Below are 17,116 nucleotides of genomic sequence, written 5' to 3' on the forward strand. Positions count from 1 at the left end.
GGGGCGGGCTTCTAGGATATACCCTTTGGTTGGTTGATGATGCATGGAGGGGATTGGAACCATGGCAATGAGATGATATATGATGGAATGAATGTAACACTAAAGTTCTCTCATGTAAACTACCATATAATCCACAATAAAACAATTAAAAAAAAATGAGATCAACTTAACATATATATATATATATACAAAACAGAAGCATAAATTGTTATATTCAACAATGGTGAAAGTTGTTCAAAAACGTACATGAGAACAATAATGTAGCCTGAGAAGACAATACAGAAAGATTGGATTCTATTCCCTGCTCTGCCACATACTTACCTGTGGGCAAGTTGCTTAGCTATGTTAAACCTTAATTTCTTCACTTGTAAAATGAGAATAATTCCTTTACCTCATGAAATTGTTTAAGGATTAAAGACAGCTTGGCGTATAGGGTGTTGATTAAATGTTAACCCTAGGCACTCTCTCTTGTCCTCATCATCATTTTTGAAGGGAGAGAGCCAAGTGTTTCAAGCCTCCTTACATTTCCCTGATGGAATCAGGGCAAACACAGATGCAGAACCTTCCATGTTTTCGTGGTTTCACTCTTGCAGATGTTCAGATTTACAACCTTGGGCTTTCTTAAAGTGACAGTGCACCCAAACGCAGAAGTACAAATCAATGAAGTACTGAGTACTAGACATAAACCATACGGAAGATAAGGAAGTAACAAGAAGCAGGCAAGACTGACCATGGGCATTTCCCCTGATGCCCTGCTGTGGTGGAAAGAGCATCTGACAGAATCCTGTGAGACAGTCAACAAGTCAGTTTCCTCATCTAAAAGATTGAGGCTCAAACAATTGAAACCACTTCATTCCAAAGCCAGTGTGAGCCAGAGTACTGCGGGAATGGTAGTTTTCCTCCCTATCACCTGTTTGCAGACGGCCAGCTCTCTGGGCCCTTCTGACTCACAGACTTGGAAGGAGGGGTAGCTTTGCAATGGAATAATCTGGAACAATTCAGGGAGAAGACTTTGAATATATTTGTAGATAGTGGGGAGATCCAAAAATCGTACTAGTAGATCATTTGTAAAATTTCCCTGCCAAGAAGATGCCTTTTGTATATAATCACTTTTTGGCATCTCAAATATCTACTACTATGTACAAATGGTTAAGCACTGACTGGACTACTACCCCAAGACTTGGTTTGAGTCGGCCAGAAGAAAGGTGTGGAGAGCTGATGTCTATAAATCCTAAGGAGCACAGCTCTACTCCATACAAGGAGTCACTATGATTCAGAACTGACTTCATGGCAACTGCTTATTTTCATTTGTTTTTATATTTATGTGTGTATGTGTAGGTGTACGTGTTGTTGTTGTTGTTGTTAAGTACTGCCGAGTTGGTTCCAATTCATAGTGACCCCATATAGGGTTTCTGAGGAGTGGCTGGTAGGTTTGAACCACTGATCTTGCAGTTAGCAGTCTAGTGCTTATCCTACAAGACTACACCAGTTTATGTGTGTTGTTGTTGTTAAGTGTGTTTGAGACTGTTCCAACTCATAGTGACCCTGTATAGGGTTTCTGAGGAGTGGTTGGTGCATTTGAACTGTAGCTATGTGTAAAATGATAACTAATTCATTTTAGGATCTGAAATTAATAAAAATTCTTTTACGTTTTTATACGGAAGAATACATTCTCATAAAATGATGGTCTATTAGGGATGACTGGAGTTAAGATATCAAGTCTAGCTCTTGCATGCATAGGCTGAGTGACGTTGCTGAGGCTGTGTATTATACTACACCTGTTTCCCCGTCTGGCAGTATGGAGTTCATCACCTTCTTCACCTCCTAGGGAAGATATACAAATAAACAAGAATCTAGACAAGAAAACTCTCTGAGCTCCAGGAAGAAAAAGCACAATGGAAGCCCAAGGACTAGTATGTGGACTGGGCAGGACAAGTATGTTTGCTGACTCAGAGGACACAGGATTGCATCAATCTGGTCCCCAACTTCCCCATCAATAATAAGGGACAACAACATTTGCCCCACTCCATCTCAGAGCTTTCCTACAAACACCTGGGAGTCTAAATTATGTACTAGATTAGAATTGTAGTGAATTCTGTCCTCCAAAGTGGATGTCTCCTTTAATCCTGCTTATTTTAAGAACCTTACATTTTACTATAAATGGTCACCATATATTCTTATGATTCAAAAGCTCCCTGATATGGAATCAACATTCTCCAAGATCTGAGTACACTTTGTACTAATGATTTTAAAGCCCCAGAATTCTTACAGTCAGCACATATAAAAAACCCTCCCAGAATAGAGTGAGAAACTCTGTGACTGGTAAGGAAGGAAGTTCGTTCATGAAGGGAGGCAGAACACAAGTAAGAAATCCTGAAATATCTTATATACCGCCCACTTCCTTCCTTTCTTCTGTACTGCCTGCTTGCCTATCCCCTCCATATCCTCTGTCCCAGGTTTTGGCCCTTTCTATTTTCCTTTCAGGAGACAGATCTAGGGCATTACTCTTGGCAGCAGTATTTTCATTTTTCATTCTTGGAGATGCCAAAAGACAGATCTCTAATCTGGAGCTTGGTAAGGTGAGAATGAGTTTTCTTCTCTACACCAGTAAATGTACCTACAGCAAAGAACAACCCTGGAGGGCTGTTGAAGAAACATGGTGGTTCATCTCAGCACCTTCAATAGGATGAACTCTGTATCAAAGAGTGCTGAAAAGTCTGAAGAGAGAAGAGCGTACACAGAGTAGTGAGGATAGCTAGAGATCCTGGGAAGTTTAACCCAAGGAAGAGATTTGAATTCAACACACATTTTCTAGTTGGTGTTAATTTTGACTCATGTGTGTCAGACTAGAACTGTGCTCCATAGGTTTCAATAGCTCATTTTTTCAGAAAAAAAAGTTGCCAGGTCTTTCTTCCAAGATGCCTTTGGGTACACTCAAACCTCTGAACTTTTAACCTTTCGGTTATTAACCAAGTGTACTAACCATTTTCACCAATCCAGGGACTCTAGAACACACATTAATAGAGTCTCTTTTATATATATGCGTAGGTCGGTGGCAGGAGCTGGGAAAAGGTATCTGTCAGATGACCAGAACAGACAAAGTAGCTATTTTCGGATACTAGAAGGACCCTCAAATAAAAGTTGTTGTTGTTAAGTGCCATCGAGTCGGTTCCGATCCATAGCGACCTGTACAGGGTTTCCGAGGGTGTAAATCTTTACGGGAGTAGAAAGCCTCATCTTTCTCCCGCGGAACAGCTGGTAGTTTCGAACCGCTGACCTTAAGTTTCGCAGCCCGATTCGTAACCACTACGCTAAGAAAGGGGCTAAAAAGAGAAAAAGGATCAAGCATTTAATGAGTGTTTCCTTAAATACACTTAATTTGTATTAAATTGTCACAAAAAATGCTTTTGCTGTAGTTAAGGGTCATCAAATCACTTCTAACTCATAGTGACCTCATATAGAGTTTCCGAGGAGTGGCTGGTGAGTTTGAACCACTCACCTTGCGGTTCAAACCGGTCCAGTACATTATCCTACAGCACCATACCAAGACTCCCACAAAAATGCTATGAGGTGTTATTTCACTTTGAGCAAACTGTGACTCAATGAAGTTGAATTCATTGCCCCAAATTACAATGTTGTCAAGTAACATCACAGGACAGGAGGTAGATGGTGTCAGTTCTAAACGGCGGGGAGAGGCAGGGATTGTCTCTATGATAGCTGCTAAAGCAACTTCTGCAGTTTGAAATTCCAGGTCTGAACAGTCTCCTGTTCTCCACCCTTCACATTATACCTGTCCACCTGCATCCAAGAAAGTAAAGAGGCTTGCTTGTTGTGCATCTAATGGTTTTGCTTCATCAGTGTGCCCACCAGCAAATTAGAGGGAAGCCAGGATTCCAATCTACAGAGATGCTGAAACAGAGGGGGTCTGATTTGCCCTCTATTAAGGACACTGCCAAATGGGTGTGAGAATATGTAGAGAGTAGGGGGGTCTAGAGCTAACAAGAATCCCAATTCTATGTTTCCCCACATTTTAGTCAGTTAATTCACCTCTTTGAGTCCGCATTTCTCTAATCTTTATGGGTGATAATAGACAGATGGAAATACAGGTGCCCTTGAATTGATTCTTACGTCCAAAGAACTAAACACTGCCTCCTCCTGAGTCATCCTCATGATCCCTGGCATGTCCAGGCCCATTGTGGTAGCAATTGCTCCAATCCGTCTCCCGGAGGGTTTCCCACATCCTCACTGACCCTTTACTTCACCAAGCATGATGTCCTCCTCTAGTCATTGATTCCTCCTGATGATGTGTCCAAAGCAGGTGTTGCTGTTGGTAAGTATCATCAAGTCAGTTCCAACTCATAGTGACCCTGAACAGGATTTCCAAAAAGCATGGGTTTGAACTGCTGACCTTGCAGTTAGTAATCCAGTGCTTATCCTACAGTGCCACACCAGTGAGTGAGGATAATTTTCATAAGTAGAATTCCAGGCCTTTCTTCCTAGTCTACTTTAGTCTGGAAACTCCATTAAAACCTATCCACCAAGGGTGAACCTGCTGGTATTTGAAATATTGGTACTATAGCTTCCAGTCTTACAGTTAACATATCAGCCACAACATTGGCAAACAGATGGTGAGTGGGTGATAATCAAGCTTTCGTAATGCAGCTGTTGTAAAAATTCAAGGTATCTAAAAAACCTAGTAAGTGGTAGGTACTCAATCAATAAATGCTTTCTGCCCTGACAGCCCCATGCTTTTCTGTGATAGGAAAAATGGTGAGGAGTCCCGGTGTGGTGCTGTAGGATCAGCACTGGACTGCTAACCACAATGTTGGTGGTTCAAACCTACCAGCCACTCCTTGGGTATCCTATACAGCTTTCCCATGAGTCCAACTTGACAGCAGTTAGCAAGAGCAACAACCAGCATCTCCCAGACACGAGCCAACCTGGGAAGCCTGCTTATCTCAGTGCTTAGGAGGGCAAATTAGAGCTAGCTGTTTGGCTTATGACTTATGTGTTATTGTTATTACTTATAAAATTACAAAGAATTTTTCATGTCCTTCTTTTCCCTTACCAATAGGCCTGATCAGTCATTTACACCTTGGTATGAATGAGTTTGAGATGGTTTCCTTAAGAGCATTTTTAGTAAAAAAGAGAAAAATGGTACCAAACTCCCAGGGAATCGGGTTTAAAGGACGATATATTTTCTACCCTCATTTTAATGTTTACTGTCCTCCCCTCCCATCTCCTACCTGCCATTTTATCAGCATGCAAAGGTTTTTATTAGAATGCAAAACAAAAGGCACATTTCCAGTAAAGTAGAAAGTTACTTTGTGTGGCTTTACAGATTTAAGCTCTACAGATTTATTGATTTAAAATATCTTTGGGTTGGGCAGAAACTTGTCTTAACAAAATCAGAACAATAAATTCCATCCAGGTTCATTTTAGAAAATAAATGTACAGTATAAATAGAAAGGAAAGCTTTCAAGAAATAGTTGGCTTTAGTCAGGAGATACGAGATTTAATTTTTCCATATAAATTATTAAGATATTGTTCCTTTAAGGAGCTCTGGTAGCGTAGTGGTTACGAAACCGGCTGTGAAACTTAAGGCCAGCACTTCGAAACTACCAGCTGCTCCACAGGAGAAAGAGGAGGCATTCTGCTCCCGTGAAGATTTACAGCCTCGGAAACCCTGTACAGGGTCGCTATGGGTCGGAACCGACTCGACGGCACTTAACAACAACAACAATTATTCCTTTAGCACCCACCTTGACTACTAGTTGTGCAAGTAGCAGAGTGAATGGATGAAAATAACTTTCACCTTCTCAACTCAGAAGGGATGGGGTCATACACTGGTTCTGGTTAGGAAATCAAGAGGTTTTTAACTTTTCAGTTTGCGAAAAAGATGTTTAGTTCACTTCCTTCTGCAAAGCACTAGGAACGTCTTTGAATGCACTTCACTTTTCTGTAGTGCAGGTCATTTGGTGACAGAAATCACTCAGTGGTGACAATCATTCTCTCCTGGGGATGAAATTGTTAAGCAACATGATGAAGGGTCTCTTACTGAGGTTGTTTTCCCAGTAAACAATGAGTGTTAGCAAAAGAGTCACTGACTGACTTTTCTTCTACCTCCCTCCACCTACGGTATGTGGTAAAGATCCTTGCATCAAGGGCTCACTGCTCAGAGAAGGCAAGGAGTGGAAAAACTGCCCATAACCCCTTAAAAATATTTGAGTGAATCAGAAAAAAAGAGGCTCTCAGAGATTATAAAACTGTAGACTCTTGCATTTTAAACTAATTCAGTTTGGTGAGTTCATTAGTCTATCAATTTTGGCTTAGATGATATATTCTAAACTTACTGCATTTTTTTTCAAACGATTACACATTTACCCAAAGCACAGAATTTTCTTATAACTTAAGAAAAATGAAATTATATATACCTGGAATAAACATATATACATATTTGAGACTTTTTTTTTTTAAGCGAGTTAAAATCAAAAGTTGCCACACTGGACAATAATTACTAAACATACAATTTTTTGTTTGCAAATTCTGTTCCAGCTAAGAATTTCAGAGAACGTTAGAACACGCAGCAAGATGAAAACCTGTGCCGTGAACAACACTGCACAGTCCTTTATAATAACTGAGAACATCTCTGGAAAAAATCCTCAAGCGAGTCTTAGAATTGGCCCGTCATTTAAACCTACAGAGTTCTTATAACTGTCTAATTAAAGATCTTTAGAGATTAGCTTAAATTTGGTGGTGGTAGAAGGGGGGCGGAATGACACAAAACCGAAGCTGTATACATTATTTCTGCCTACCACAATTTCTAATTGATTAAAAGTCAAGTGATCTCACAACACAATCTTTGCCAAGCACTTGTAGTAATGGGCTTGTTTCTTGCCATCCATATTTATTGACTGCCAATTGTTGTAAGAGTGAGCAGGTTATGAATCAACTAATCAATAAAAAAATTTCAAAGGACTGACTTTTAAATCACAAAACCATTTTAGAGACTAAGTAAGTCCCTGAAACAAAGAAGGTACTTCACTCCCTCTCAGCCTACCCCCACGAACCTTTGTGAATAAATGAAATAAATAGATGAAAACATAATATTGTGACCACTAAAATAACCAACAGTCTAGAAGAGAGCTATTGTTTCCTATAGAGATTAATTGAATAATTAACTTCAAATCAAAATAAAAGTAAAACTCTCCACCTTGAGCTAGGCAGGAAAGTGTGAATTCAGTCAGAATTCAAGAAATCAGAAAATACTTACAATCATTATAAATGTGCCCAAGAACTCAGAGAGTGTTTCTTTAACCAAGTTGCTCTTCAAGACCAGTCTCTGCTTGAAACTCTTCCTCTGTCCCTTCTCAGACGGCATCTTGGGGCTTCTCCCTGGACTGCTCTCTTCCTCCAGTATCTGCTTGTCACCTTCACTCGCACGTGGAAATGGTTATTTGGACCACTGATGACAGATACCTAGAGATGTCTTGTGAGTCCGTCTGAGTGTACAAGTGCTGTCCTTCCAATTAGGTGCTGTGACTTAATCCTCTTCTGGGGAAACTGTCATTCCCTGTTCTGCTGTTGTTTGTTTGAATTAGAGAGTTAGAGCCTGAAATCTCCAAAACTTGCCTTTTTGTGTCCAACAGTTTAATCATTACCTTTATTCTCAGGACATTTTTTTCTCCTGTTTTTTTTTTTTTTTTTAAGAGATGAGGAAAGAGATGTTGTGCTGTGTTGCCAAACCACAGTGACGATGGGCCCCGGTCCAGAAGAGATTTTACATGTTGCACAACTGTAGGTTTCTGATTTTTTTTTTTTTGGGGGGGGGTGTAGTTTAGAATTGTCAAATCAAATTCATATATGTCTATGCAAAACAACCTTTTCTAAATGTTTGCAAACTAGAAAATATAAGTGTGCTATTTTATAAGATGTATCACTCTCCTTTTCTTCCAGGATCATTTCAGTGACTTCCTAACACCATCCTGAAACTTATAAGATCCACTGTATTCCATTTTAGAGATGGAGAAAATAATATATAATGAGACCGTGGCCAAGTCTGTACGACAGGATGGAAGCTCTTTCTTGGTTATTGAAACTGGATATCATCAGCTGAGGAGAGTTTGGGATCCAAGACTCAGCAAGATGGAGAAGATGACTTCTTGAATTGCAAGATACATCTTTCTTTTGAAGAAGCATTCCACTTTGAAAACCAAGTTACTCCTCTTCATTTGTTGTTGTTGTTAAGTACTGTCGAATCAGTTCTGACTCAAGCGAACCCGTACAGGGTTTCTGAGGAATGGTATGTTTGAACTACTGAACTTGAGACTCAAACTGACACAGAAGTCCATTGCTTATCGTACACTGCCACACCAGGACTCCTTGCTGTTGTTAAGTTGGTTCCAACTCATAGTGACCCCATAAGTGTAGAGTAGACTTGTCTTCAGAGTGTCCTTGGGTGGGTTCGAACCACCATGCTTTTGGTTGGTAGTCAAGTGCTTAACCATTTGCACAACTTTTGGATCTCCTGCTTCATTTACCAGGCACTATTTAGGCAAAAAAGAGCTCTGGTAGCGTAGTGGTTACGAATCGAGCTACTAACCTCAAGGTCAGCAGTTCGAAACTACCAGCGGTTCCTCAGGAGAAAGATGAGGCGTTCTGCTCCTGTAAAGATTTACAGTCTTGGAAACCCTGTGCAGGGTCACTAAGAGTCGGAACCGACTCCGCAGTACTTAACAACAACAACAATAATTTAAGCAAAATGCATCTAAACTAAGCAGCAGCAACTAAAATGCTATACTGAAAGCATCCCTTTGAATTAAAGAGAGAATGACTGAATACATGCCATCCAAATCACACAAAAATGAGGGATCAATTACCTAATCGAGGATATTCAATTAAGCTACTTATCACCCCAATTAATCAAGAAAGAGGGAGTAAATGGCCTCACCACAGTTTTAGGTTATACACTTCTTAAATTTGATGAATTAACATCCTCTCAGGCAACAAACTGTACTTGGGGCTAGGTATTTGTCAAATCAAATACTTAAGCCTTGTTTTCAAAGGTAGTTTGAAAAAATAGAATCCAGTAGTAGTATCTGAATCTTAGCAGCCACGCTGGGTTCTTCCTTCAACCCTCCCACAGAGAAGCCAGCTCCATTCCTGGTCCTCCCCTACCTTTGCAGGAGGCCACCATTCCCAGCTGAGGAGGTAAGCAGGAAGGAAGGGTGGAGAAGATGTGAAGAAAATAGCTGCATAGTCCAAGGGCAAAAGGAGAGTCCTAATCTGCAGGTGAGATTTTGAGCTTAAATTGAAAGAAGTTATGACTTGCCCAAGGGCAAGGATTGCAGAACTGAGACAAGAATGCAGCATTATGGCTTCAACAACAGATTAACTTATCATGGATTCCATTGTCTAGAAGAGATACCTATGACCACACTTTTCCCAAGTCCCAGTGGCTAGACCAGAGAAACAGGACTTTAGTATTGTGACTTCAACTAATACCAAACAAAGGTGTTCTTTGGTCTCTTCATTCACTCATCTGACAAGTATTTATGGCCTACTCATTATGCACTGAGCAAAAGCACACAGGGTTCTCATCCTTGACAGAGTTTAGAGTTTAGTGAGGAAGACAAATATCTGTAAAGTCATCACAGATACAACAATATAGCATCACAACTAAGACGTGTGCTATAAGGAGGGGGCCACACTGTAAAGAGAGAATATATCAGCAGATCTTAATCTTGTCAGAGATCTTTGATGTCTTCTCCAATGAAGTCAGGTCTGAGCTGAGATCAGAGGGAAGCTTGGAAGTTACCATGTGAAGTGTGTATGAAGGTCTTGGGAGGAGGAGCGGGGACAGCATGGTGCCTGCCTATCATGGAATAAAAGAAACCTAGTGTGACTGGCTCCCCAAGAAAGTGCAAAATGAGACAATTGAAGCAGTGGGCAGGGCTCAGCCCGTTCTGAGCCTCAGGTGCTCTTTTAGGACTAAAAGCAATGATAAGTCATTGAAGTGATTTAAGCAGGAAGATGGACACAATCAGGTATGACTTATGAAAATTCATCCTGACTTGAAGATGGACAGGGGATCAGAAGAGGCCTAGAGTTAAGCATGAGATTTCCTGGGTGGTATAATGGCTAGCATGTTGGTGTTGTTAAGTGCCATGGAGTCAGTTCTGACACAGTTACCCCATATAAGATTTCCAAGGAGCAGCTGGTAGATTTGAACTGCTGACTTTGTGGTTTGCAGTTAGCACAATCAACTGCTAACTGAAAGGTGGGAGGTTTGAGCCCATCCAGCTGTATCTTGAAAGAAAGGCTTGGTGATCAACTTCTGAGAAACAGTCATTGAAAACCCTATGGAGTACACAGAGTCTTTATGAGTCCGAGGCAACTCAATGGCAAGTGACTTATTGAGTGAAGTGGCACATGTAGACCAGTTAGGTGAGTATCTTAGAATTCCAGGCCTGGGGGGTGGCTTTGATAATGGAGAGCGCAGGAAGGACTCAAAAATTACCTTATCTTAAAATTGACAAGATTTGGTGGTAGATTCGATAAGGATGATGAAGAAAGGGGAGGCATGAAGATTGATGACCAGGTTCTGGGCTTTCAGGGGTGTTAAGCACTGTGAAAAGAAACAACGGAAGAGAACTGCAGTGGAGCAGCTTGGATTCTGTTTGCGCACGTTGAGATTCAGGAACTCTGGTGCATCCTACTTGTAGGAATTGAAGATGGTGGTCGTGGTGGTGGTTATGTACCGTGGAGTCGGTTTTGACTCATAGCGACCTTGCATTGTTGTTGTTATGTGCCGTGGAGTCGGTTCCAACTCATTGCGACCCTGTACAGGGTTTCTAAGGCTATAAATCTTTAGGGGAGCAGAACGCCTCATCTTTCTCCGGCGGAACAGTTGGTAGTTTCAAACTGTTGACCTTGTAACCACTTTGTAACCACTACGCTACCAGAGCAGCCCAATTTGTAACCACTACGCTACCAGAGAGACCTTGCATAGGGTCAACAAAAAAGAGGAAGACCCCCAACAAGATGGATTGGCTTAGTGGCAGTTGCAATGGGCTATAGGGTAGCAATTGTGAGGTTGGAGCAAGACAGGACAGTGTTTCATTATGTTACGCATAAGGTTGGTATGAGTCAATATCATCCCAATGGCAACAACAACAGAAGTGATTATTCAAATCATGAGCAAAAATGACAATACTTGAAAGAGTTTGAAGAGAGCAGAGGCTAAGCTAGAGATACTAAACATTCAGTGTTCTAGCAGAGGAAGGTAAAATCCTTATTATTTCTTTTACTCTACTTTCAGGTGACAATTGCATTTTCACCTCTGTCTTATGTCTAACATAACTCACTCAGAATTTTCAGAAGACCCCCCAATGTAAACATATTAACAAGCATTCAGACAAGGTGAGCAATGACTAGCATCTCTCCCTCTCTCTCTCATCGAACTCTCACTTCAAAGTTCCAACTAAGGCATGTACTTGCTTAATAGCTTTCATTCATTCATCTGGAAAACCATTTTACTGACCATTTACCATGTGCCAGGCACAACATTAAACACTCAGAATTTAAAAACGAGAAAGACAGGTTACTAGTGTTAAGAAATTGAGAGTCTAAGTTCAAAGATATCCAAATGTACACTCCATCTAGTAGAATGTCCTTGCTATCATCACACAGATATCTGAGAGGCCACACTATGTTGCCAGCATATTGATTCATCCTGCTGCCAACAATTCTAAAAGTATGTTCCCTTGAACGCAGTGCCTGCTGAATCTCGAAGGCCAGTCCATGTAGCACTTTTTGTTCCTCCTGGTTCCATCCCTTTCTGAGCCCAAGATTTCTCTTTCTACCTAGTTATGCCTTGAATAACCATTACTGCCTCTACTTAAGGGATTCCAGGATCCAACAGGCCTAGGCTGTCTCCATATTTGTAAGAGTAACTGCCTTTTACTCTGATCTCACTCCTCTGACCACTTCTGCGTTTGGCTAACTTCATCTCCATTCCTTATGTGGCCCTTTATTTGACCACTGCTGGGACCATGTCATCACCCAGTTCTGCATTTCAAAACCTTTAACACCCCAACACATGCCACTGATTGTATTTCCAGTAACTACACATTTTACCCACCCTAGACTTTCACAAATCTGATTTACCTCCTCCTCATAAATTTCAGCTCTCAATTCCTCCCTCTCTGCCCAGTTCTGACCTCATGATTGCCCACATTAATGATGGATGCATTTACTAGCATTTCAAGTTCCCCTTTTTTACTCTCTTGTGGTGCTGTAGGAATAGCACTGGACTGCAAGGCCGGTTTGAACCACCAGGTCAGACGTTCAAACTCACCGGTTGCTTCTCAGAAACCCTAGACAGGGTCACTATGAGTCAGAACCGACTCGATGACACCTAACAACAACAACAGCATCCAAGTTTCCAAAGCCATCTATTTTCCTCAAGTAATTTCTTCCCAGGCTACTAAATAATGCTGGTGAAAGTTATATAAACGTATTGATTGGCCCTTGTTGTTAATTGTTGCTGAGTCCGTTCAGATTCATAGTGAGTTTGAACTGCCAACATTGCAGTTCAAAGGGACCTTGAGGTCGAGCGCTTATCTTATGGCACCACACCAGGACTCCACTGATTGGTCCTATAGCATATAATTGTAATCTAGATCAAAGGTGGTTGGTCCCATATCCTTAGTGAACCTCTTATTTCAAAAGTTTCAGATTTCATGTACATTAGAATCACCCAGTAGATCCAAGATGGGGCCCAAGAGTCTTACAAGCATTCCTGGTAATTCTGATCCCATGCCCTATTTCACTCCATACAACAGTGACCATATAACTCTTTTGTGCCCCTGCGGCTCCACGCTGTTCCATTGCAGGGGGGTAGATGGAGTTCATTGGATATAACTCCCTTTATGTCCTTTATACTCAAAAAGTTTCCCTGGTTTTATTTATGTGGTTCTCCCTTTCTTTGTTTTGCTAATGTTCCCCCATGTGTTGGTGTTCTTTTCCAGCCTCTCTGGGACTATGATCAGCAGTATTCTCTCTAGCCTCTCAGTCTCTCTCCTCCATTGACTTCTTTCCCAGATCCCTGGTGTGGCGCTGTAGGATAAGCACTGGACCTCAAGGTTGGCAGTTCAAGCTCACCAGAGGCTCCTTGGAAACCCTATACAGGCTCGCTGTGAGTCACCACTTAACAACAACAACAACAACAAAACAAGCTCAGGTCTTTCTGGTCCTGAAAAACATTCTTGTGAATTGTCTTACCTCAAATTCATATTTCATCTGTCTCCTACGATTTATTTTCCATTGGGGGAAAAACAACCCTTTCCACCTCCCATGAGTAAAAATAAATCAGATTGAAAAAATAAAATTGAAAAAATAATTTTAAAATACTTCAGTCAAAACACTGAAGTCTCTTATAATCTCAACTTGCAAAAATGACCAATGTTAACGTTTTGGTATATATCTCTCTCGAATTTTTTTCAGATATGTGCAAATATTTTTTCTAAAAGCAGACTTTACTATATATATATAATTAAAATACCTTTTCCCCCTACTTAAAATGCTCTGTATACTTTCTAGGCCAATATATAATTCATCTTCCTGCTGTGGCACTGTGGGTTAATGCGCCAGACTGCAAAGCTATTTGAACTGCAAGGTCGGCAGTTCAAACTTACCAGCTGCTCCTCAGAAACCCTATACAGGGTCACTATGGGTCAGAACCAACTCGATGGCACTTCACAACAACAACAACATTCTGTTGTAATGGACTCCTGGTATGGGACTGTAGGGTCAGCACTGGACTGCAAACCACAAAGTTGTCAGTTTAAACCCACCAAATGCTCCTCAGAACCCCTATATAGATAGGGTCACTACGAATCGGAACCAAGTCAATGGCACTTAACAACAACAACAATTTTGTTGTAAAAAATGTACCATAATTTGGAAAGCCGCCTTTGATACGCAGTTGTTTTTTTCCAGTTTTCCTCCAGTAAGACAGCGCTACAATGAACATCTTAATATTTATACTTGTCTATCTCTTGAATGAAAAGATCCGTTTTGGAATTAGTGCAGCCAGAGTGCTCCTTGGAAGCCAAGATGGCCAAACTTCGTCTCTCATGCTTCAGACATATTGTCAGGAGGGACCAGTCACTGGAGACGGATATCATGTTTGGTAAGGTGGAGGGACAGAGAAAGAGAGGAAGACCGCCAACAAGATGGATTGGCCAAGTGGCAGCATCGATGGACTCAAGCGTGGCAACAGTAGTAAGGTTGGCCCAGGATCGGGCAGTGTTTCATTCTGCTGTGCATAAGGTCACAATGGGTCAGTACCGACTCGATGGCACCTAACAACAACAACATCTCTTGACAAAACTGCATAGAAACTGATTTACTGGTTCCCGTTTTTTGTTTTTTTGGTGTGTTTTATAAAAGTTTTTTCTAATGTTGTGAATTGAATGAAAGTTTACAGGACAGATCATCAGTTTTATATTCAAGAAATCATACACCTTGTTTCATTACATTGATTATAATCTCCTCCATGGACCATCAAATAACAGTATTTCTCTCTATTCACTTTAGTTCTCTCTATTTTTTTTTTTTTTAACACTAAAACATATATCATAATTTACACCACCGAAGGACACATTTTTCAAGTCTGCCTCCTAGCCGCCAGCTCTTAGTCCCTCTCTTCCCATGAATCTAAAGTGCTCAGCCTCTCCCTCTCTCCATGTCCCCATCTCTGCCGCCATCTCTGGTGTCACTGCTTCTCTGGATAAAGTCCCACATTCTGATTGTGCTCTTCTCCCTATTAGTCGGAACTGCCTTGACAGCACTTAACAACAATTGTTTGGCTAAAAGCTGATACCCAGGGGAGGGCTCAGGTCCAGGCTTCAGGAGTATCTAAGGACCACAGTCTCAGGGATATCAGCAGTCTATAAGTCTGGTCTTTTTTTTATGATTTTGAGTTATGTTCTACATTTTTTTCTCCCTCTCTGTCTAAGATCTTCTATTGTGAATCTGATCAGAGTGGTTGATAGTGGTAACCAGATACCATCTAGTTCTTCTGGTCTCAGGATAGTAGAGACTGTGGCTAGTGTGGTCCATTAGTGTTTTGGGTTGTCTTTGATTTTGTTTATTCTTCTTTCCTCCACACAAGGAGAGACCAATCATATCTCAGATAGTCACTCACGAGCGTTTTAGACCAAATTAAGATGTAGACCATTTGGGGACTATGTTATGTCAATTGGACTAGATGTCCTCAAGACTATGGTACAAAGTCCCCAAACCCGGTGTTTGGTTATGGCTAAGAAGTTTTTAGAACTCTGTTCCCTATGTGCTCTTCTATTTCCTTGAATATATTTGCAGTCTATACAAAAACACATATAGAAATGTCCTCTGCCAAATGTACAAGGAGGCTTCAAAGGTTGTGGAAAATTCCATCATCTTTTAACTTCATTTTTTCCAGGAACTTTTTGAAGCCCCCTCATACATATATACGGAGCTCTGGTAGTGTAGTGGTTATGAATCGGGCTGCAAACCACAAAGTCAGCAGTTCAAAACTACCAGCTGTTCTGCGGGAGAAAGATGAGGCTTTCTGCTCCTGTAAAGATTTACAGCCTGGGAAACCCTGTACCGGGTCACTATGACTCAGAACCGACTCCACGGTACATAACCACCACCGCCACCATACATACATATCCATGGTTGAGTTCTTATTCATCTTCATACAGCTGTTCAACTTGCAGATCTACCTGTCTACTCACATTATTTAGTATTACTATAATTGAAGGATTGTGTATTTACGTAGTATTTACATTTGCAGTCTTTTACTCCTGGGTCCCTCCTGGGGTCACAGTGTGCTGTGCCCCCCCTTTATTGTATATTGCTTTTCCCTTCACTCAAGTTAATATGTGTCGACTCTCTAGCTGTTGATTTGCTCTCCTATCCCCTCTCATAATGGATAACCATTTAAAGGATGTTTCTGTGTGTAAACTTTTCCTTGTCTTTTTATAATAGTGGTCTCATACAATATTTGCCCTTTTGTAATTGACTCATTTCACTCAGCATAATGTCCTCCAGGTTAAGACATGTTGTGAGATGTTGCATGGATTCTTCATTCTTGTTTAACGTTGAGCAGTAGTCCATTGTGGTATGTACCATAGTTTGTTTATCCATTTATCCTTTGATGGGCACTTAGGATGCTTTCATCTTTGTGTTATTGTGAGTCTTGTGGTTAACTTAGGTGTGCATGTACCTGTTCATGTCATGGCTCTTATTTCTCTAGGATGCATACCTAGCAGTAGGATGGCTGAATCATATGGTTGGTTATATGTTTTTAAAGTACCTGTGTCTCTTATTCTCTCTATTATTGGGTCTTTGATATTTTTTCAATCTAAAAATAATGCTGTTTAGTATGCTTTTCCTTGATCAGCAATGAGGCAGAGCATCTTTTCACATAGTAGCTACTTGTGAAAAGCTACTTGTATTTTGTCTTTTATATATTTTACATTTATTTCCTCTGCCCATTGTTCAACTGGACCATTGACTTATGTGTTTATTAATTTGCTGCAGCTGTTTAGAATATAAGACGATAAGCCTTTCATGTGTTCTACGTGGTAAATCACTTTCCAAGTCCATAATCATTTATCGATTGATGCATAATGTTGGTGTCGTTTGTCATGTAGGGTTTAGAAAATGTTATCTACTCAAGTGTATAGCTTTTTTGACTTGACTTTCAGCTTTAGTATTAAGTCAAAGCAAAGTCTTCTCTATTTCACAATTACAAAATTATTAAACTTCACTCTCTGTTTGATTCAGTAGTTTCATAGATTTTTAACCAATATATTTTGATGCCAAGTGTAAATTTGTTGTTGTTAAGTGCCATTGAGTTGGTTCCAACCCATAGTGACCCTGTAGAAAGTTTCGGAGGAGCCAACCTTGCAGTTCAAACAGCTTTGCAGTCTGGCGCATAAAACCACAGCGCCACACCAGGACTCCAAAATGTAGGGTAGGAAGGTAGTAGTTTTCCAAGAATGGTGATCATTTTCTATTCTTTTATTTGAAATTCCATCTCCCTATATGAAAAATTCACCAG

General features: G+C 40.7%; 1 protein-coding gene across 1 annotated transcript in view; it reads right to left on the reverse strand.

Moving 5' to 3' along the window:
- AQP9 (aquaporin 9) overlaps nucleotides 1–7,381 on the reverse strand; it is a 75,383-nt gene extending 68,002 nt beyond the window's left edge. Inside the window, exon 1 of the mRNA XM_006831853.1 lies at nucleotides 7,274–7,381. Coding sequence (XP_006831916.1) covers nucleotides 7,274–7,381 — 108 coding nt within the window. The remainder of the gene's footprint in view (nucleotides 1–7,273) is intronic.
- Between the last annotated feature and the right edge of the window lie 9,735 nt (nucleotides 7,382–17,116).

This window comes from Chrysochloris asiatica, unplaced genomic scaffold (assembly GCF_000296735.1).
Source record: "Chrysochloris asiatica unplaced genomic scaffold, ChrAsi1.0 scaffold00004, whole genome shotgun sequence".
NCBI classification, from domain to species: Eukaryota; Metazoa; Chordata; class Mammalia; order Afrosoricida; family Chrysochloridae; genus Chrysochloris; species Chrysochloris asiatica.